Source organism: Malus domestica, chromosome 09 (assembly GCF_042453785.1).
Source record: "Malus domestica chromosome 09, GDT2T_hap1".
Classification (NCBI taxonomy): domain Eukaryota; kingdom Viridiplantae; phylum Streptophyta; class Magnoliopsida; order Rosales; family Rosaceae; genus Malus; species Malus domestica.
The window spans coordinates 3,062,436-3,084,131 of NC_091669.1; the positions used below are offsets into that span (position 1 = coordinate 3,062,436).

Below are 21,696 nucleotides of genomic sequence, written 5' to 3' on the forward strand. Positions count from 1 at the left end.
GATCAAATGACTAAAGTTATTATAACTTTTAAAATGAACCCTTGTTTGTAGTCGTTAGATCAAATTTCAAATATTCAGATTCATGTCCTTGATGGATTTGGTGGAAGCTATTCGGAGAGAATCCCTTCCCATATTTATGGCCTTGATGGACTTGTCAAATACATTAGTAACTTCCACGTAGCTAATTCATGTGCTCAATTGAAATTACATCATCACCCTTGGATATAATAATAATAATTATTATTTTTAACTCATTTAATATAAAATGGACATAATACATTTATTTATTTATTTAATATTTTAGGTTGTAAGTTGTTTGAATTTAATAATGTTTCAAAATTATTTTTAAAAACTAGCTAAAATAATGTGCTCTACTTTTTACATTCAAGTTTGAAATCATTTCCTTGTAATTTTGATGAGTTTAGAGCAATTATCTTATTGCTTGTCAGAATAAAAAGTTCTAAGAATTCAGGTATAACTAGTTACATGCATATATTTAATATTGAGTATCTTTCATATATTTGTTAAAAAAAATTGTAATATTTGATAAGTAGATTATATATTTATTGCACAGTTTATATTAGATGAATGTTAATCTTATTCTCAATTCAAATCCTATAATTTTTGTCTTCCTTGAAAGGTAAAAGTACGTTAAAAAAAAAAGAATTATGTGGCGTATTAACACAGTGAATGGACTAGTGAATCCGTTACTATTAAATTTGACAATATGTAATAATCTTTATTATAATTTGACCCAAAAAAGTTGTCCGCACGTAGAAAGTTTTACTAAAATTTTGCCTAATATTGTAAATACAAAAAAATTTCCAAAATTTTAAATATTGACAAAATGCGCATGAAATTTTGAAGATGTTGTGGAAAGATATTGCTTTACCTTACTTTCGAATATCGGCAACCCCACTTTACGGATATTTCAATAGGATCGAAAATATTAAAAACCTTGCTTATACATGATTTATCAATATTTACAAGTTGTGTTCATTTAATTTATATCCATATTTACAAGTGTTTAAACTATAAAAGACATACGAACAAAATCGTATCTTTATTATGCACCTTTTTATTTATTGAAAGTGATAACTGTAAAGTACAGCTGACACGTTGTGTTAATACTTTGAAAAAAATTAATGAATCGGTTTCTATGTCAGTGATTTCGCGCACAATAATTACAAAATCCAGCACAACGGGTCTGTGTTTGGTGGCTTATACAAAGTCAGCTCTCTTAAGAAGAGGTGAAAAAAATAAAGTAGATTTGGCGTTCACCAAATCCAAAGGTAGTTTTCTCCCCTTCGACAATGCAAACCAGAAACCACAACCAGATTTCCAGTATCAAAATCTACGTTACATAGTGGAAAGAAACTTGAAAATTGTGTCTTTATTACAAAATTAGAGACGATAATATGTGTGTAGCGACTTATATAAAGTTTGATTTCTCATAAACATGTGTAAAAATACAGACAAATTATGGATTACCCAAATACAGAGGTAAGTATTCTCTCTCCACAATGTAGACCAGAAAACCACAACAATATAAAAAAGGGAACTTTAACGAAAAACACCTGGTACTGTTCACTTTAACGAAAAACCACATTTTTACACTAAAAAGTCAACCTTGGTACTATTCACTTTACCCTTTATTTTGTCCTTATCATTAAAACTCAAAGTTTTCAAGCCCTTTTCATTAGTTTTCCTTATAAAAAACTAGGTTGGATGGTAGAAAGAAAAGTTGAAAATTAAAAAAAATAAAAAGAAAAGAAAAAGAAAGAAGAAAAATCAAATAGAAATATTAGTGTAAAATTCATATGTAGTGGTGGAGATGTGAAAAATGGGGAAAGAAGGGGCAACATGGGAAGAACAAAGAAAGATAGAGAGGAGGGAAGTGGATAAAAATCCGCTGTTGGAATAGCCCACCGGAATGCCAAACCATGGCCCCTGGTTTTCCCTCCCTCTTTCCAAAACCAACTGTCTTTCTCTTTCAGCTAACCCTAAGTCCCTTTGTCCCCTTCTTTTATACCCATTCAACCCTCTGCCTCTTTCTCCAGGAGTTCTCCTCCTTCAACAGAGCTGCCAGATTTCACATCGATGTCCTCCTTTTACCATCCATCATTCTCCAGTACAAACTAACTTTTATCATCACTCCCCACTCTCTCTCTCTATCTCTCTCCTCCCTTGTTCCCCTGCTTTGTTTTTTTGTAGTTCTAATCCAGTTTCTTACGTTTTTCTTAATTGGGTATGTACCCAGATTGAAAGTGTGAATTTTTTTTGAGTTTTTTGAAATACCCAGATCGAAAATTTCATTTATTTCAAATGGGTTTTTGTGTTTTCATTAAAGGGGGAATTTTGGGTGTGAATGGGGATTGAGATGGTGGCGCCCAATCGCAAAGGCAATAAGGAGTTTCTGGAATTGGCGGAGGTGACGAATTCGAAAAGCAAGACCAGAAAGTGCCGGCGGCGTCAGCGGAAGATGTCGCCGGTTCAGAAGCTGTACGAGACTTGCAAGGAAGTCTTTTCGTCTGGTGGGGCCGGGGTTATACCCCCCGCTGATGATATCCAACGGCTATCCTCTGTTTTGGGTATATACTTTTTCTCTGCTTTTGGATGATTGCCTGGATTCAAATTTGTTCTTGCTCTAATTAATGCTTTGTTCACGTGGGGTGTCTCAGAATTTCATAATTTGATTGGATTAAAGCTCAATTTTGGTTCTTTTTTAATGAATTTTGAAAATTGGGATTGAGTTAATCATTCTGCTGTGTGGAATTTGCATGATCTTGTAGGTTGTCTGTTATCGGCCAGTGCCTTCTCTTTTTAAATTTTGAAATTGAATTTTGAAATTTTTTTAATCATATCTCTGTCCTTGCACCTGATACATTCAGTTTTGTGGCTGTATGCATGCAGATATATGTGTGTGTCTGTATATCTCCTCGGGGTTGGGGATACAATATACTGTATAAAAAAAATGTTTGTGACAGAGCATGTGTGTTTTCATGCCGGAGGAGGTCATCCATATTTGCATGGTTTCATTTCTTCACATCTGGATTCTGTTTTTGTTGCACAAATGGTATATTGTTTGCATTTAACCTTTGCAACTCAAGATTTTGATAGAAAAAACTTGTCTTCCGATGTTGTTTGCAATCGGTGTTCTTTCCTTTTCGAATTTATTCCCCAATGTGGCTTATAGGATTTGGTTGTTTTGATGCAGGTGCCATTAAGCCTGCTGATGTCGGCCTGACTCCTGATTTGCCGTACTTCAGGATGACAGTAGCTAGACGAACCCCGGCAATAACCTACCTGCACCTTTACGAGTGCGAAAAATATTCGGTAAGTTTCTTCCTGGTTCATTTTCGCTATCTACGAAGCGAAATCAGTCAGCGTGGCTTTTGTTCTTATAATGTGTTACCTATATGCAGATGGGGATATTTTGCTTGCCGCCTTCCGGTATCCTACCGCTTCATAATCACCCTGGAATGACTGTATTCAGTAAGCTTCTGTTTGGGACAATGCACATCAAATCCTATGATTGGGTGGCTGATGCCTCGGAGAGGACATTGGCACGTGCCCCGGAGAAGACGTTGGCAAGTGCCCCGGAGAGTGCCCCGGAGAAGACATTGGCAAGTGCCCCGGAGGAAACGTTGGCAAGTACGCCGGGGAAAACATTGGCAAGTGCGAATCCTTCATTAGGTAAATTCCTCCTTTGAAATTTGTATTATTCTTAACTTGTATGTAGAAAGTGCGGAATTGATTAGTTGATAATACGTTTTTTTATTGGTATTTGCTATAAAAGCTAGGTAACCTTAAAGATAGAGAGAGATACTAAAAGAGAAAAACTTGTGGAAGGATGCCTGATCAGGGCAGTTCTTACACTGGGTTTGGGTGGGACCAACGTGAGGTCGGATGAGACCAAAATACAGGACACGTGCTTTTGCGAGCTTCCCTACGGATGATGTGGTCCGGTGCCCCTACACAAGTTTTTCTCTATATTAAAGACACAATATGAGTTATTGCGTTGTATTGCATCTTCCTTGAGATAACCTGTGGGACCTGATGAGAAATCTACCGGCGTATTTGATCTTTTGAAGAGTATATTGCTTGTGGCATCTTGAACTTTTAGACTTTATGTCCATGATTATGACCTTTGACTGCTTAACATTTTGTTATAAAATGATGTCACGACTCACGAGGACCTTCAGTTGTGAAACTATTTTATTCGTACAAAAAATATGCAGTTGGATGTTCTCTCGTTCAAGCACCGCCTGGTGTTCGTCTGGCTAAAGTTAAGGCTGACGCTGATTTCACTGCTGCTTGCGACCCTTCCATCCTCTATCCAGCTGATGGAGGCAACATGCATTGCTTCACAGCAGTGACAGCATGCGCAGTGCTCGATGTGCTTGGCCCTCCATATTCTGATCCTGACGGTCGGCACTGCCAATACTACATTGATCACCCATTCCCTCGTTTCCCAGGTATCAGTGTGGTTAGATTTTCCTTTCCAACTCAAAAGTGAGAGCCCATCTCGTTAGAACTTTGAGAAATCTCGACGACGGTTCTGTTTTTGAATTTCAGATGGGGGAGTATCTGTGCCAGAAGATGAGAAGGACGGCTATGCTTGGCTTGAAGAGAGAGAGAAACCTGATGACTTAGCTGTAGTTGGAGCCATCTACAGAGGCCCCAGAATACAGGAGAATTGATGATCTCACCAATCTATATCTCCTTCGTCATTCCATTTCACTTGTCTGCATCTCCATTCCATTTTCCCCATTCATCCATCCGCAGCCGCCTCCGCACCACAGTTCCGTCGCTTCCATCGATGCCATCAGTGGCTGCTGCTCAATTCAGTACAGCAGCAGTAGTGCTTTTGTCTCGTTATGTTCTTTTTTTTTGGCTCTATGTTTTGTTGTTTTTTCTTTTTGGTGGAACATGAGGAGGCACTTGGTGCCTTATTTTTTCTTCTTTCTACAGTTAATGTACATACCCAAAAAAAGAAAAGCAACAAAATGAAGAGAAGGTCTCTTTGTTCTAAGCGCGCTTGAAATTAGAGGAAGAAAGTGCATTAGCACTCTTTTCATGATTGGCCTTTTAAATTTTACACTCTCTCCCCCAAATATTTACTTGGTTAGTTTATACTTTACGATGATGTTATTGTTCATTTTTCATTCAGAGATGATGCAATTTTCAGTTGCAGTCCAAATCTGAAGATCTGTAGTTTGTCTTGTTTTCATGAAAGGGGAATTGTGGTTTGGATTGTTTTGTTGTCACTTGTCAGAGGAAAAGAGTGCGTGCCATCCGCCCAGGCCATTGAGAGAGGATCTTCCCGGATCCTCCAATCATAGTATATCTTGCAGTTAATTTTTGTTAGGTACTATTTATATTCAATTTTAAATAAAAAAATTTATAATGATTTCTGACATGTACAATGAATAGATGTGATTGGAGGATCTTCATGATCCTGACAAGAAGGATCCCCATGATCCTCACAAAGAGGATCTGGCGTGGATCCTCCTGGCTAGCCATTAGCTTGTAGGGAGTCCTTCCGATGTAGGTAGGCTTATAGGGGGTGTAGTTGGAGAGATACCGACATGTATCCTAGACCCTAGACGCCACAGTAGCAGTATTTCAAAGTATTACTGTAGTGGTATTTCAAAGTGCTAATGTAGGTAGTTCATAGTAATAAGACACAACTATGTGTCTTAGGCTTCTCGGCGTGTTATTAGTTTGAGAAATTACCAGTGATAGTTAACTAGGTAAGCCTACAGAACAGCAGTCATGGATGTAGTCGATTTTCGATGACTTTGTGATAGTAGTTTGAGAGGCTGTCATAACGGCATATCTTGCATGTAAGTTTTCTTCGTGTACGTGTAGTATTTGGTGCACGTAAGTCTCTAATGTGTATTTAAAGTACTCGGTGTAGGTAAGTGATCTCGCTCCAATACTTGGGCTAGACAACGTGACGTGTGGATGGCATATGTGGTAAACGATAATTAAAGTCAAAAGTGAAGTTGTTGGTGTAGCGTGGGTCATACGTCATATATATATATGAATATGCATGATCTTAGGTTATATATCAACGGGAAAACGACATGATGATGTTGAGAGTGATTTGTCGGACCTGCCCTTAGAAGATTGGGATACGTCTATGCCTTTGGAGACAGCTTCAAGGAAAACAAGTACAAAGCAAGCAGCTGTGACGTGTTTCCATGGGGAAGCACCAGCACCAGCACCAGAGAGAGCTGCATCTGCATGCATGTGTAGAGAAATATGAAGAACGGATAAGATACAAAGGGTTTCTTGAAATCGAAAAGCTAGCGAACATGTTTTGCATATAAATTACCCTTTCTTCTGCTACTAATTACCAGGAGTAGTAAAGTAATTTAAACAGGTTAAATTACTAATTAGCTAGTAATTACAAAGCTGTTTCCAGAAAGATGATATTTCTAATTTTGTTGAGCTGTTGGAAAAGCCCGTACATATCATATTCTCTCTCTCTCTCTCTCTCTCTGCTAAACCTATAATAGGGTTTGTAAGTTTGCGCGTGTGTCACATAGACTCGTGACGATATCATTCAGAAGTAGGATATCTGCATGTCTGCAATGACTCGGAAGTTTCTTTGAGAATATTATTTTTATCAAGGTACAAGATTCCTGCACTTAACAGTATTTATCTGCTATATATATATATATATATTATGTAATTTATAGACATCGATTGCTTAAGCTTGGCAGTACTACAAGAAAAGTTAAGAAGAAACACTGTAATCAGCAAGTGGTACGACTGTAGAATATCCTGATCATCAGGCATTCTTCTTCAACTCACTGTATATTGCATTCAAACTCTATCTTGTCAACGTTTTACGTGTCTTGACTTTTTAGGCATGCTGCATGCATTTGGGTCCAATGGGTTCACACTTCGCAGATCAGTAACCAAGCTACTGTGTTTGAGAGTGAAACAAGAGTTACCAACTTGCCAAGGTGATAGCCCCACTTCTTGACCGGCTAAGCCCACAACTCTAGACCAGATACAAAATCTATTAACTCTGCTAATTTAGCTTACTTGCAAGAGGAAAAACTACAGAGTTCAAATATCTATAATAGCAATAGCATGTTTAGTAATTCGTAATCGAAAATAAAATAAGGAGTTTGTTTGGACTACAGGTTACTCCTGTGTTTACCGACTGTGTAGAAATAAATGATAAGTAGTACCATAAGAAGTGGAGGAAGACCTAGCTAGGAAGATTTTGAAAGATACTTTAAGAAAAAAAACATGAAGTATTTGGAGTTAACGAAAAACTTGACTTAAAACTGAGCGCAATGACGTGCTAGGATTCATATAGCTGAATCCACTTAATAAGATAAGACTTTATTGTTGTATTACTTTTCATAATCTATAGCATCATCAACGTTTCAATATAACACGTTCACCAATTCCAAACCAGATAATACGCAATGAAAGCTACTTTTTAATAAAATTAGTCATATATTAGCGATAAAGTTAAACGCCTCCAGTTGCTTAGGCAATGCATGTGGAATACAAAAATGCAGATTAATGTTAAATCAGAAGTTGATTGATTAATTCAAGATGGCTAGCTAATTGAGAGCATTAGTTGATTATAATAAGCTCTCCATGTAGTAAGACTTAAAAAATCTTATGTCTTGACAACCTAGTGCAATTAAATTAATGTGACCTCTCTCTCTCACTCCCTCTCTCAGTCTTCAGTCTTCAGTCCATGATTTACAGAGTCAATTTGTATGCAAGTACCAGTAAACTTCATGTTTCCCTTACGTGCAAGACTATCAGTCTATATATATATATATATATATATATATGAAGTAGCACCACTAACTTTTATATATTTTTAATACACATTTTTTGTAGGGCTCATTTAGTAATTTAGTTTAACGACCTAAACTATCTTTTAGAAAACTATTCATATAGATCATCCTTGAAAAAATTAGAGAAATCCAAAACTATTAGGACATTCATTTATACTGAAGAAAATGAACTAATACGGTTTTACAAATAACCCCTAAACCATTAATCGAATGGTAACATGGTTTCATATTTGGACGATTTTTTGTAAACATGATATTTGAGGAAAAAATCTAAAAAATAGACGGTTTGAATTGTTAAATACATTACGAAGTGAGTTTAGTATATATACATGTTGGCGCATGCGTTTTTACATCTTTCAAGGCCGTACGATTGAAACTTTTAACGAGGCGGAGCAAACTGACAAACTGACTTTTATGTTGTTTCAAGACCCAATTAATCCACGACAAACCTATAGACCTTGAAGAGTTGCCTCCATTATATTCCTTTCCCTTTCCTTATCAAAGTAAATTGTTTAAAGTTAATTAAGGGGGTTGAATGGCTCCTTACGTTATATAAGTTGGTGACTCCATCAACCCTATTCGAAATTTAAAAAAAAAGAAAAAAAAAGAAGAAGTTGGAGACATCATGCCTTGCATGCTACCACGACTTTTTTTTTTTTGAACAAATGATATTCTCTACACTAAAAAGAAAGAAGTGAGCTTAGCCTCACAATGAGCTAGTAATAAATTGTTTCAATTTCGTCTTTGGCGATAATCAAACCTAAGACCTCTCACTTACAAGCGAAGAGGAATACCACTAGACTGTAGTACTATGTGACGCTACCACGACTTGTTAGAAAGCTGTTCTTGTAAGGTCTTTATTTTGAGAACTTGTGAGAAGAAGGTTTCATGTCATATCGAATCCTTTTCTTTGCAAAATTTAGTCTTCTCATTGAATATCTAAAACCAGCAAATCTAATTGCATAACACCCTAATTTTATTAATAATATTCAAACCCAGTTAGTTACAAAGCACCAAAACAATTGAGATTGTGTGGTTTCAAAATATGGGATCCCCTTCTTCTTGAATGCTTGAAACATTTTCTCATATGAAATTTTCAGATGACGGTAAAAAAGTTGAAAGGGGTCCCTCTCCATTTTTCATACATTAAAGGGAAAAACAAAAAACTCGGGTGGAGAGAAGGGGAGTGAATGATCGAGAGGGAGAAAAGGAGAGAGGAAGGAGATGTGTGGATCCGAGGAGAGAGATGGTAGGGGAAGAAGACAGAAGGTTTTGCGTGAGAATTTTTATTTATTTTTAATTTAATCTCTTCGCAGAATTATTGTCCTTCAATGTAACATAGATTATTTAAGTTGATAATTTAATTTACCATAAAATTAATTTGAAGACTCACATAAAAATGATCTCACACGTCCTTATTTTGAGGACCTTATTAGGAGAGCAGTTCTACGACTTGTTATATCAAAACCAATCACAAATTTGTACTGCATTAAACTATAAGAGGAATGTTAGCAACTTCTTATTTGACGTTTTTCATTTTACCTTCTTGACTCTCATTCTCATAATAACCTAAACCGTTCATTTTTATGTCAATATTTAAAAATTTATCTTGGCAAATAATTTCTAAATTTGAAATGTTATCCAATAAATATATAAATCATGTTTCTGACTTAAACACTGAAATTTTGGACAACATTAATTGAATGGTTAAGTGATTTTTATTTAGTTGGTTTTTTTGTAGAGTTAATCTTTGACTACAAATTACACGTTCCAATCATCAAACAAAATTTCAAGATAAAAAGAAGAGTTGAGAAAATAAAACAAGAAGTTAGTAAGAAGGTTGTTAACATGCTAAAATAATGATTAGAAGGTAAATTTTAGGAGGTAAGAACCTTCCAATAATGAGGTTTTGCCTTTGGGTAGTTCAAATTTCAAATCATTGAGATTAACCTTGAGATGAAAAGCTCACACAAATGATTGATTTGTTCCATTCTGAATTTCTGAAATTGCTTGCCCTGCTGATTACCCAGATGACCTAAAAACTCCATCCTCAATTATAAGCAATTCTTAAATATTTAGAATCCTCTCATAGTCATATAAATTCAGCTGATCAATAGTGGTGATAGGATCTGATGGTTTTATATAAAATGATTTTAGGTAACCCCATACCGTTAGGGCGTGCAATAAATACAAAGCCTCAAAGTCACGCATGTGTACAAACACAATTAAAATTAAATTGTTCACACACACAAAATGTGTGCTCATTTGCTAGTATATATAAATGGAAACTGTTATTAATACTTTAAAAATCTCATTCTATACTCTTTACATGCACATTTTTCTTTCTAATTATAAAAAAAATGTAATGCTAAATGAGTTTTTTAAAATGCTAATAACAATTTTGATATAAATTATCTGTAGTACAACCGGTGCCCGCAAATTCAGCTCTTTCTAAGCACATTAATTTGTTCATCTACTGTGGAAAATGTTGAAACTTATTAAAATCTTATTGTTCATATATTTGTTAGTATAATCTAGACAAAGTAATATAAAAAAGGGGTTGCAGAGAGTTGACATTTTGTGTGTGCGTTGGGGCAAACAGATGATCACTGGAATTCAAATTTGCTTTCATACCAAGTCTGAAAGTTATGGCTTAACCCCATCTACTAAAATAAAAAGCAATTGAGAATGCTGAACTCCAATAGCAGATCATCATCTGCAGAAAAGAAAGTTGATCAATCTGTTGGATATCAGGAGGTTCACAGTCGGGATTTAAGAAAGGTAAGTAAATATTCAGTTATACCTTCTTCTTTTTGTCGCAAATTAATTTTGGTTTTGATTAATTTCTGTATGTTTTCTCATAAGATCAGTTGATCTAGCTAGCTAGGATTATGGTTGAGGTTGTTGAATATGATCATCATTTTCTATGAAAATTCTAGTTTTTAGAATAGAATCTTTTTTTTTTATCAGTTTTCTTAATTATGTATTTTTGTGTAGAGTTTCTGATCATATCATAAAATGTTCATATTGTTGTCACTAATTTCTGATTAAATTTTGGGAACTATGCTTTAGTCTTAGGGCTCATTTGGAAATACTTTTAAAATGATTGAAAACGCTTTTAGAGAATATGTTTTTGGATTCCAAAAGAACTTGCATTTTTATTAAGAATTTGTTCCAAAAACATTTTCATCAAAAGCGCTTTCAGTCATTTTAAAAGCATTTCCAAACGAGTCATTAATTTCTTCAAATATCAAGTTGTATATATCCATTTAATTTTGATTTTCAGTCAAGTGATTATTTCCATCGGTTTTATATATGACCAATATAGGAGAGTGAACTTGATAATGACAAGGCTGAATTGGGAGAGGTGATGGAAGAAAATGCTAGGTTAAAAATGACGTTAAATCATATGGAGAAGGATTACCATTCTCTCCAGCTGCGGTTTTTCGACATCCTCAAGCAACAGGCTTCCAAAAAAGCTGTAAATGTCTCGGGTCACCGAATAATTGAAGAACCGGAGGAGCTCTTGTCTCTTTGTCTTGGAAGAAGTCCAAGGGAGCCTAAAAGTGATCGTGAAACTACTGCCAGCAGCAACTTCCCAAAACTTGCACAAGTTGATGATGGTGAAGAGAACTTGAAGGCCAATCTTACTCCTGAATTAGGTTCTGATGAGACTAGTTTGGAAGAACCTAATAAGAATCATGCAGAAATTTCAAGGTAAATTACACGTTCCAATCATCCAACAAAATTTCAAGATAAAAAGAAGAGCTGAGATAGTAAAACAAGAAGGTTGTTAACATCCTAAAATAATGATTAGAAGGTAAATTTTAGGAGGTAATTAAAACCTTCCAATAATGAGTTTTTGCCTTTGGGTAGTTCAAATTTCAAATCATTGAGATTAACCTTGTGATGAAAAGCTCACACGCACGATTGATTTGTTCCATTCTGAATTTCTGAAATGGCTTGCCCTGCTGGTTACCCAGATGACCCAAAAACTCCATCCTCAATTATAAGCACTTCTTAAATATTTAGAATCCTCTCATAGTCATATAAATTCAGCTGATCAATAGTGGTGATAGGATCTGATGGTTTTATATAAAATGATTTTAGGTAACCATACCGCTAGGGTGTGCAATAAATACAAAGCCTCAAAGTCATGTGTGTGTACAAACACAATTTCGTTTTAGATAAGTTTAATTATTTGATTATTTAAGATCAACCATAACAATTGGTTTAGTTTTTAATACAACAGTCATCTTATAGTTTCAATTTTCAAAAGATGAATATATATATTTTTAGGGTTACAGTTTCAAAAGATCACACACATATAATATTCAGTTATCTGTCAATCTTCAATGGATGAGATTTGTATGCGTAGACCCAAACCAATTATTAGAAGTACTCCTGGTACTCAGATCCCGAGATAATTAATTAAATTTCGGCCAGAAGAGCTGAAACAGGTAGGTTTTAAGCTTAGTTTAGCATAATCATAATGCAATAGAAAATTTTAATTTCAACTCATATAAACTTTTTCTACACTCAATTTAAACCTTAAATCTGAATTGTTTTTCTTACCATATTGCATAATTACCATCAAGTACATGAAAAGATCAACGATTAAACTAAAATTTATCCATAAACCCACACTCAATAATTAAACCCTAGCTTCACACAATGTTTATCTTATATTCATTCTGGCTAAATCATAAGAGCTCTTATAGAGAAAACAAGTTTTTTTTTTTTATTGATGAATGATGGTTTTAAAGTTTTAAATCTTCCAATTAAGGTATGAATTGATTTATGCAATTTTTTTCGTTTGATTTCATTTTTTATTTATTTTAAAGTTGAGAAGATGGGATTAAAGAGATATTTAATTAAAAATAATATGGGTATAAAAAGTAAGTTGGGTGTAGAAAGAGGTTATAAGAATTTATAAGAATTCAAATAAAATTTCCCTATGCAATATTAGCAGCTACATGAAAATTAAACCATTTCTCTCCTCATAGGAAATTGGTCATATATAGGATGCTTGCAATTAATATATAAGTGTTTGTTAGATCAAAATTATGAATATATATATATATATATATATATATATATATATATATCTCAAAAACCAATGAAATAGATGTTGTAAGATTGCAAATCTTATAGAACATGCTATCAAAATTCTGAATAACTTTGTACAAGGCGTCTATTTTTTTGTTAAAGGAGAATTTTGTATGGATAGTGTATCAATATTATTACTTCAAAATGCTTTACTATGATACATTATATACCGACGATTTATCAACCTTCCGTTCAACGAAGAAAATGGACTGGTGGTAACATTGTCATCCACGACGACATATCAACCTTTAGTTTGATTTCTCTAACGTATATACAACCCAAATAGGTCAATTCAATGGAAATTTATAGATGAGTGAATTCTCAAGTCTCTCACCGTGTATGACAATTGATTGCAGACAACGAATATTTATTATATTAGGTTATAATATACAGTCTTTAAATATAGAGGCTACAGTCTGCACTGCAGCATCAATATATGCTAGAAGTCTAGAAGGTCACACGACTGACGATTCACACTCAAATACTTAAAGGGGTGTGATATCCACACACCCCTGTTTACTTCTCTCACACTCTTTTAATTTTCGCTGTCGGATCGGATGAATTAAAGAATATCAAATGATAGAAATTAACAAGAGGTGTGAGAGAAGTAAAAAGGGGTGTGTGGATAGCACACCCCCACTTAAAATTCGTATACCTTGACTCTTTGCCATGTAACGTCTCCCTTGTACGTTTCAAAGACGAACTGCACTACTCATGCCATGTGACGACTCACACTCAAATAAATGGAAACTGTTAATAGCACTTTAAAAATCTTATTCTATACTCTTTACATGTGCATTTTTCTTTCTAATTATAAAAAAATTGTAATGCCAAATGAGTTTTTTTAAATGCTAATAACAATCCTGATATAAATTATCTGTAGTACAATCAGTGCCTGCAAATTCAGCTCTCTCTAAGCACATTAATTTGTTCATCTACTGTGGAAAATGTTGAAACTTATTAAAATCTTATTGTTAATTTATTTGTTAGTTTAATCTAGAAAAAGTAAAATAAAAAAGGGGTTGCAGAGAGTTGACATTTTGTGTGTGCCTACGCAATGGGGCAAACAGATGATCACCGGATTTCAAATTTGCTTTTATACCAAGTCTGAAAGTTATGGCTTAACCCCATCTATTAGAATATAAAGCAATTGAAAATGCTGAACCCCATCTATTAAAATAAAAAGCAATTGAGAATGCTGAACTCCAATAGCAGATCATCATCTGCAGAAAAGAAAGTTGATCAATCTGTTGGATATCAAGAGGTTCACAGCCGGGATTTAAGAAAGGTAAGTAAATATACAGTTATATCTTCTTCTCTTTGTTGCAAATTAATTTTGGTTTTGATTAATTTCTGTATGTTTTCTCATAAGATCAGTTGATCTAGCTAGCTAGGATTATGGTTGAGGTTGTTGAATATGATCATCATTTTCTATGAAAATTCTAGTTTTCAGAATAGAATCTTTCTTTTATTTTCAGTTTTCTTAATTATGTATTTTTATTTAGAGTTTCTGATCATATCATAAAATGTTCATATTGTTGTCACTAATTTCTGATTAAATTTTGGGAACTATGCCTTAGTCTTAGGGCTCATTTGAAAATATTTTTAAAATGATTGAAAACACTTTTAGAGAACATGTTTTTGGGTTCCAAATAAAGAACTTGCATTTTTATTAAGAATTTGTTCCAAAAGCATTTTCATCAAAAGCGCTTTCAGTCATTTTAAAAATATTTCCAAACGAGCCATTAATTTCTTCAAATATCAAGTTGTATATATCCATTTAATTTTGATTTTCATTCAAGTGATTATTTCCTTCGGTTTTATATATGACCAATATAGGAGAGTGAACTTGATAATGCCAAAGCTGAATTGGGAGAGGTGATGGAAGAAAATGCTAGGTTAAAAATAACGTTAAATCATATGAAGAAGGATTACCATTCTCTCCAGCTGCGGTTTTTCGAAATCCTCAAGCAACAGGCTTCCAAAAAAGCTGTAAATGTCGCGGGTCATCGAATAATCGAAGAACCGGAGGAGCTCTTGTCTCTTTGTCTTGGAAGAAGTCCAAGGGAGCCTAAAAGTGATCGTGAAACTACTGCCAGTAGCAACTTCACAAAACTTGCACAAGTTGATGATGGTGAAGAGAACTTGATGGCCAATGTTACTCTTGGATTAGGTTCTGATGAGACTAGTTTGGAAGAACCTAATAAGAATCATGCAGAAGCTGGAGGTGGAGAAGCATCGTCGCCACCATCGAGTAAAACGCGGAAGACGATGAGGAATGAAGACGGTGAACCTCCACCGCAGGTCAATGCAAAACGAGCTAGGGTTTCTGTGAGAACTAGATGTGATGCCCCAACGGTATATAATTTCTTCAATTCTTCTTACTTAACTACATCCATTTTGTTACAATGATTTTGGCTTTTACGTTTAGACGTAGGGTAGGTTAGTTGATTAGAGTAGTGTACCCACCTCTTACACTCAATTCCGAATCACCCTCCCATATAATTGTTAGCATACAGACTGTTATCTAGTATGTAATTCTTTCAATATCAACAAACAATGAAGCTTGAACAAGAGAGATAAAAGATATCTGAAGAGAGAATACAAGAGCTCGAAGAAGAAGCAAGATGAGCAGATTTCAGATGTGTAATTCACACGCACACACTGTGCACTTACTACACTGTTAGGAAAAAAATATTCCTTTCATTACATCATTTAAAATCTGACCTTTCATTCATCTACCCTATGAGGTGATGACACATGTCTTAATCTCTTGCTTGCTCTAAGATTACATCTTAGCTACACACTTGGACTGTGATCCAAAGGCTAACATTTAAGCTTAACTCTTATTACATTTCAGCATATACACTTATACACTAACACTCCCTTCTAAGTGATTTGCTGAAATTACTCCCAAAGATGTCCTCAGAAATTCAAACCGATCCCTTGCCAAAGCTTTAGTGAATATATCTGCAACCTGTTCTTCAGTCTTGCAGTATATCAGATCAATCTCACCATCTTGAAGTGCATCTCGGATGAAATGGAACTTTCGATTAATGTGTCTGGTTTTGTGATGATGAACCGGATTCTTTGATATGGCTATTGCTGAAGTATTATCACACAATAACTGAGTTGGTTCTGCTTGTTCTTCCCCAAAATCAGAGAGTACAAATCTTAGCCAGATGGTTTGTGCAGTGGCTTCTGCTGCACTAATGTATTCTGCCTCAGCAGTTGAAAGAGCAACACTGCTTTGTTTGATTGAAGCCCAAGAAAACACACCTGAACCAAGATTAAATGCATAACCAGATGTACTCCGCATATCATCTTCACTTCCACTCCAATCACTATCACAGTAACCAACCAACACTGCTCCTTTTCCTTTCTTATAAACAATGCCATAGTCCACAGTACCTTGTATGTATCGCAAGACTCTCTTGGCTGTCCCCATATGCTTCTTGGTAGGATTGTGCATGAACCTAGCTAATAAGCTTGCTGCAAACATGATATCCGGCCTTGTTGCTGTCAAGTATAGCAAACTTCCCACCATTTGCCTGTACAGAGTTTCATCTGCCAGATCACTTCCATCCTCTTTTGAAAGCTTTTCATTCACAGCTAATGGTGTTGCAACAGGCTTGCAATCCCGAAGTCCGAACTTCTCAAGTAAAGTCTTTGCATACTTCTTTTGATGCAAAAAAATGTAATTGTCTGTCTGCAATACTCCAAGACCAAGAAAATGATGAAGTATTCCTAGATCAGTCATCTCATATTGTTTCATCATCTCACATTTGAACTTTGTCATCATCTCCTTTGAACTTCCTGTGTAGATAATATCATCTACGTAAAGTGACACAATGATAATACCACTGTGAGATGTCTTGATGTATAGTGTAGCTTCACTCGGGCTTCTGTGAAATCCAGCCTTTGTAAAATAAGAGTTTATTTCTTCATACCAAGCTCTTGGAGCTTGCTTCAAACCATATAAAGCTTTCCTAAGTCTGTACACTTTGTCTTCCTTGCCTTGTATGACATATCCAGATGGTTGATCTACATATACCTCTTCATTCAACACTCCATTTAGAAATGCGGACTTTACATCTAACTGAAATAGTATCCAACCTTTCTGTGCAGCAAGGGCCACCAAAGTTCTCACAGTGTCAAGCCTTGCCACTGGTGCAAAAGTCTCATTAAAATCGACTCCAGGCTTCTGGGAATAACCCTTTGCAACCAACCTTGCTTTGTTTTTCTGCACAGAACCATCCAGATTTAATTTTGTTTTATAAACCCATTTGACTCCAATGATTGGTTTATCAAAAGGTCTATCAACAAGATCCCATGTATTGTTCTTCTCAATCATAGAAATTTCATCTTCCATAGCTTTCTGCCAGGATTCATCCTTGACAGCTTCTTCAAAGCACTCTGGTTCTATAATACACAGATTACACTTCTCATATATTTCTGCAACACTTATGTACTTGAGAGGTGTGTGATCAACATCCTGTGAGTCAATCACTCCTCTTTGATCACAAATTTCAGGACCTGAGCTTGACACAACATGCTCTTCACTAATTTCACAGTGTGTGTCATCATCACAAACATTCTCTTCATGCCTTTGTTCTTCTTCTGACAGTTCAGTAAACTGAACACTCACACTGCTTTCCTTCTGTGCATTCCAATCCCAACATGCTTCTTCATCAAATATAACATCTCTGGAAACAATTACCTTCCCAGATTCAATATTATAAAGCCTATAACCTTTTTCACAACTCCCATACCCCAAGAAGATACATCTCTTGCTTGCCAAATCTAACTTTTGTCTCTGTTGACTTGGTACATGAGCATAACACAGTGAACCAAACACCTTTAGATGCTTAATTCCTGGTTTTCTCCCACTGTAAGCTTCAAAAGGTGTTGTCTTATTTAAAACTTTGGTTGGGCATCGATTCAGAATGTACACAGAGGTATTGACTGCCTCAGCCCAGAATTCAAGTGGAACCTTCTTCTCCAACATAAGACACTTAGCCATTTCCACGATGGTTATGTTCTTTCTTTCTGCCATACCATTTTGCTGTGGTGTGTATGGAGTGGTAAGTTGTCTTTCCAGGCCTACATCTTCAACAAATCTGTTAAATTCCATTGAGGTGTATTCACCTCCTCGATCACTCCTAAGCTTCTTCAGTTTATATCCACTCTGCAACTCTACAGTAGCTTTGAACCTTTTAAACACATTGAGAACTTCAGATTTATGCCTTAGAAAATAAATCCAACACATCCTGGTGCAGTCATCTATAAAAGTGAGAAAGTATCGATTTCCAGCTGTTGTAGTTGTCTGCATTGGTCCGCAAATGTCACTGTGTATAAGCTCAAGAGGAAGTGATGCTCTAGTAGTGGCTTCTCTTGGAAATGCTTCTCTGCATTGTTTGCCAAGAACACAGCCTTCACACACTCCTTTAATTACTTTGATCTCCGGTAACCCGACCACCAATTCTTGTTCCTGCATCAATTTCAAACTGCTCATGTTCAGATGACCCAATCTTCTGTGCCACATAGCAGTAGAAGGACATACACTTGCCCTGTAGGCAATATGTATTCCAGACTGTAACTTCATTGGAAAACTTCGATTTCCCTTCATTGGTACTCTGGCAATCAAGTTGGAATATGAGCTATCATCATAGATCTCTACTTTATGACCTCCAAACACCAAGTAATAACCGTGCTCCATCATTTGACCTACACTGAGCAAATTTTCTTTCAATCCAGGCACAAGCATAACCTCCTTGATATATCTATTGCCTATTTTAGTTTCAACCATAAGACTTCCTTTACCAGTTACATCAACAAGCTGTCCAGTACCCATTTCAACCTTTGCAGTCACATACTTGTCAATATCAACCAGTAGATCCTCCCTTCCAGTCATATGATTACTACACCCACTATCTACATACCATACATCTTCACATCCTTTTACACTAGTATTAGTTTGATTACTAGCATAAAACATGATTGGTGTAGAGTCTGCCTGAGTGGCATAATTAAGCTGTTGCACTGCCTTCTTGCTATTACAGTCCCTTGCTAGATGACCAAACTTATCACAGTTATAACATTTTGGTTTGCCTTTGAATCGACACTCACCAAAATGTAGCTTGCCACAATGCTTACAAGAATTTCTAGCCCCATCTGTGGGTTTGTTATCCCACTTCTTGCCTTTGTCCTTCCAATTCTTATGGTACTTGGCATTTTGATTTCCAGTAAACTTAACTGGTTTGGGATTCACACTAAGGCTAGCAAATGCTCTCTCAGTTTTATTTTCAGAATGCCTATCAATCCTTAACTCAAAACTCTTCAAAGAAGCCACCACCTCTTGTACCTCAATCACATCCAAATCTTTCGAATGCTCAATAACAGAACAAATAGAGTCATAAGCTGATGGCAAACTGATTAATAATTTCTGAACAACTCTCTCTCGAGATAATTCCTCTCCATAGCTCCGCATTTGATTTATCAGATCAAATAGTTTTGTAAGATAAACAGAAAGTGATTCATCATCTCGCATTCGGGTATATTCAAATTCCCTACGAAGACCTTGCAATTTAACACTTCTAACCTGTTTATCACCATGGTATTCTTGCTGCAGAATGTCCCATGCGCCTTTTGAAGTTTCTTCATGAGAGATTATGGGAAATATCTCATCTGAAACAGCGCCCTGAATCAGACCCAGAGCTTTAGCATCCTTCATGAGCACCTCAACAAGCGTCATCCTCCCAGCACCACTAGACTCTTCTTTGTCTTTCTTCTTCGCCTCAGATTCATCAATCTTCTTCAGATCTGATTCATCGAAACCCTTTTCAACCAGATTCCACAATCCGTAGGACTTGAAAATGGTCTTCATCTTAATACTCCAGAACTCATAATTTTCACCATTGAAAATTGGTGCTCTCACCTCACCACTACCTGATCCCGCCATGTTAGACTCAGATCGCAATCAACTCGATCGCAGCTTTGAGTTGCTGGGTAGCTCTCTTCACAGATCCAAACGCCCAGTATCAATTGATCGAACACAGCTCTGAGGCCATGTTAGCATACAGACTGTTATCTAGTATGTAATTCTTTCAATATCAACAAACAATGAAGCTTGAACAAGAGAGATAAAAGATATCTGAAGAGAGAATACAAGAGCTCGAAGAAGAAGCAAGATGAGCAGATTTTAGATGTGTAATTCACACGCACACACTGTGCACTTACTACACTGTTAGGAAAAAAATATTCCTTTCATTACATCATTTAAAATCTGACCTTTCATTCATCTACCCTATGAGGTGATGACACATGTCTTAATCTCTTGCTTGCTCTAAGATTACATCTTAGCTACACACTTGGACTGTGATCCAAAGGCTAACATTTAAGCTTAACTCTTATTACATTTCAGCATATACACTTATACACTAACAATAATATAGTATTGTAAGAAAAAAATAAATCTAATTAATAAATCTACTTGATTTCCTATATATAGATGAATGATGGATGCCAATGGAGAAAATATGGACAGAAGACTGCAAAAGGAAATCCATGCCCGCGAGCATACTATCGCTGCACAGTTGCACCAGCGTGCCCTGTGAGAAAGCAGGTGTGCATATATAGTTATCTTCGTTATGAAAGTAAAGCATTGCAAACATGAGTTGTCCAAACAGGTCCTTAGTTCATAGATTCGGTTTATTTTTTTTATTTTTTTATACAAGCGATATTGGGAGAAAGATTTGAACACATGGTCTTAGATGTAGAATGCTAAACGCTCTTAATCACTTGAGCTACATGCCCTTTATACGTAGCCTTTATGAGTGGTACCAAACTGTTTTTGAAATATTAACTAATATGTTACTCCTGTAAATGATGTCAGGTGCAAAGATGTTATGAGGATATGTCCATCTTAATCACCACCTATGAAGGAACTCACAACCACCCACTTCCATTCACAGCCACTTCCATGGCTTCCACCACCTCTGCCGCAGCTTCCATGCTGTTGTCCGGCTCTTCCACATCTCACCCGGGTTTCGGTTCCACAGCCACCCTAATCAATGGATCAGAATTTGGTGCCTTCGATAACTCAAGAACACAACTCTACATGCCCAAATCTTCACACCCTTTGCTCCCCACAATCACTCTCGACCTCACTGCCTCTACATCCTCTTCTAGTACGTTTCCTTCAAGTCTAAGCTTTTGCTCCCCGTCAGATTCCAACAGTTTGCCCATAAGTTGGGGCAATGGATACCTTAAATATGGCTTGCCACTGTCCGACAAAACTCAAGTTGGATCCTACAATCTTGGAAAAGCATCCCAAGAGTATTTCCATCAAACTTACGCAGAAAAGATCCATCAAGCTTCTTCCCAGGTGTCTTTGACAGAATCACTAACCAATGCAATCACGTCTGACCCGAATTTCAAGTCGGTAATTGCAGTAGCACTTTCATCTATGGTCGGAGGTGGTGGTGGCGCCACCCATAGGAACCAAGGCGAAGGCTGCGAAAGAATGGGAAAACAGTTGAAGTGGGATGAAGCTACTCATCAGTTTACTTCTCAAAAGTGACACTTGAAGCTTCCGCACGTTAAACTACCTCTGCTATCTCTGCTATCAGCGATAGAAAATTTATAAATTACGATATGAACCCCTCGGAATTCTCTTTTACAGCCGGAAAGTCGCAGATGTTGTGTTGCCAAACTATCAATCTTGACCATTGATCAAGTAAACTCT

At 36.0% G+C, this 21,696-nt stretch overlaps 2 protein-coding genes across 3 annotated transcripts; both read left to right on the forward strand.

The window, feature by feature from the left end:
- Nucleotides 1-1,930: 1,930 nt before the first annotated feature.
- Nucleotides 1,931-5,080, forward strand: LOC103442330 (plant cysteine oxidase 2-like). Of its 2 annotated transcripts, XM_029107803.2 has the most exons (6): nt 1,931-2,248; nt 2,351-2,591; nt 3,218-3,336; nt 3,426-3,696; nt 4,242-4,478; nt 4,579-5,080. In XM_029107803.2, exons 2-6 carry the CDS (start codon nt 2,369-2,371, stop codon nt 4,701-4,703), a joined length of 975 nt encoding a protein of 324 aa, XP_028963636.1. In that variant the 5' UTR covers nt 1,931-2,248; nt 2,351-2,368; the 3' UTR covers nt 4,704-5,080. The 2 variants fall into 2 exon arrangements, with proteins under 2 accessions (XP_028963636.1, XP_008379331.2); XM_008381109.4 differs by having other exon boundaries at nt 1,931-2,591.
- Nucleotides 5,081-10,417: 5,337 nt separating this feature from the next.
- LOC103411361 (probable WRKY transcription factor 72) lies at nt 10,418-21,672 on the forward strand. Its single transcript, XM_029107805.2, has 6 exons — nt 10,418-10,622; nt 11,170-11,558; nt 14,166-14,238; nt 14,790-15,308; nt 20,461-20,574; nt 20,845-21,672. The coding sequence occupies exons 1-6, from the start codon at nt 10,530-10,532 to the stop codon at nt 21,529-21,531; spliced, it is 1,875 nt and encodes a 624-aa protein (XP_028963638.2). The 5' UTR covers nt 10,418-10,529; the 3' UTR covers nt 21,532-21,672.
- Nucleotides 21,673-21,696: the final 24 nt, after the last annotated feature.